Source organism: Galeopterus variegatus, unplaced genomic scaffold, assembly GCF_000696425.1.
Source record: "Galeopterus variegatus unplaced genomic scaffold, G_variegatus-3.0.2 Scaffold36209, whole genome shotgun sequence".
NCBI classification, from domain to species: domain Eukaryota; kingdom Metazoa; phylum Chordata; class Mammalia; order Dermoptera; family Cynocephalidae; genus Galeopterus; species Galeopterus variegatus.
The window spans coordinates 5,519-6,357 of NW_007762320.1; the positions used below are offsets into that span (position 1 = coordinate 5,519).

At 34.9% G+C, this 839-nt stretch overlaps 1 protein-coding gene across 1 annotated transcript in view; it reads right to left on the minus strand.

Moving 5' to 3' along the window:
* The window catches only part of LOC103584028 (spermatogenesis-associated protein 7-like), a gene marked incomplete at both ends in the record, with an annotated part of 4,351 nt that extends 4,040 nt beyond the window's left edge, over positions 1 to 311 (minus strand). Inside the window, one exon of the mRNA XM_008565170.1 lies at positions 178 to 311. Coding sequence (XP_008563392.1) covers positions 178 to 311 — 134 coding nt within the window. The remainder of the gene's footprint in view (positions 1 to 177) is intronic.
* Between the last annotated feature and the right edge of the window lie 528 nt (positions 312 to 839).

Consider the following 839-nt stretch of genomic DNA (forward strand, 5'->3'; position numbering starts at 1 on the left):
TTTTCATATTTATGACAGACTACATGGCCTGAAAAGCCTAAACATTAACTATCTGGCTCTTTACAGGAAGTTTGCCGACACTAACCTACAGAAATCATGCCACCAAAAAGTCAGGTTGCACCACTAATGAAGTACCTCAGAAACATTTGCTTTTAAAAAGTAAAAATACTATCTTACCTTTCGGAGGGTGTTAAATAATAGCTTGGAATTATTTTTAGAATGAGCCTGCATTGCAGTTTTATTTAATTTGAACTCTTTTTCACATCGTGCTAATTCCTTTTTGAGTTTCTCTCTTCGTTGTTGATCTGCATCTAAGGGGGGAAACAGATCTTTAAAAATATGGAACAAAACAGAAAAAATAATTTATTGTTCCTCTGTAGGACAAATAAGTGAAATCTTTTTTGTTCTAAATGTTTACACTACAATATAAAATGTAAATAAAAATCCGTATACTTTCCTGCATAAAGAGATACTAACAAATATTTAATTTACAGAAACTCTTAAGTGGACTATTTAAAGAGCACAAACAAGACTTGACAACTGGCCAAGCCTAAGGGCTTAAGAAAGCAATTCCTAGCAGATATTCATAGAGATATGAAGGTTAGAAACATTTAGCCATTTGTTTGTGACTGTGTAATCACCAAATGCTTAAAGTTTGAATTAGTCCACAGACTTTCCCCCCAAGTGAAACATTATTGTCAATACTATTATATGCTATTAAAATATTAAGTTTTAGGGCTGGCCTGTGGCTCACTTGGAAGAGGGTGATGTTGATAACACCAAGGCCACAGGTTCGGATCCCTATATAGGGATGGCCGGTTAGCTCACTTAGGAGAGCG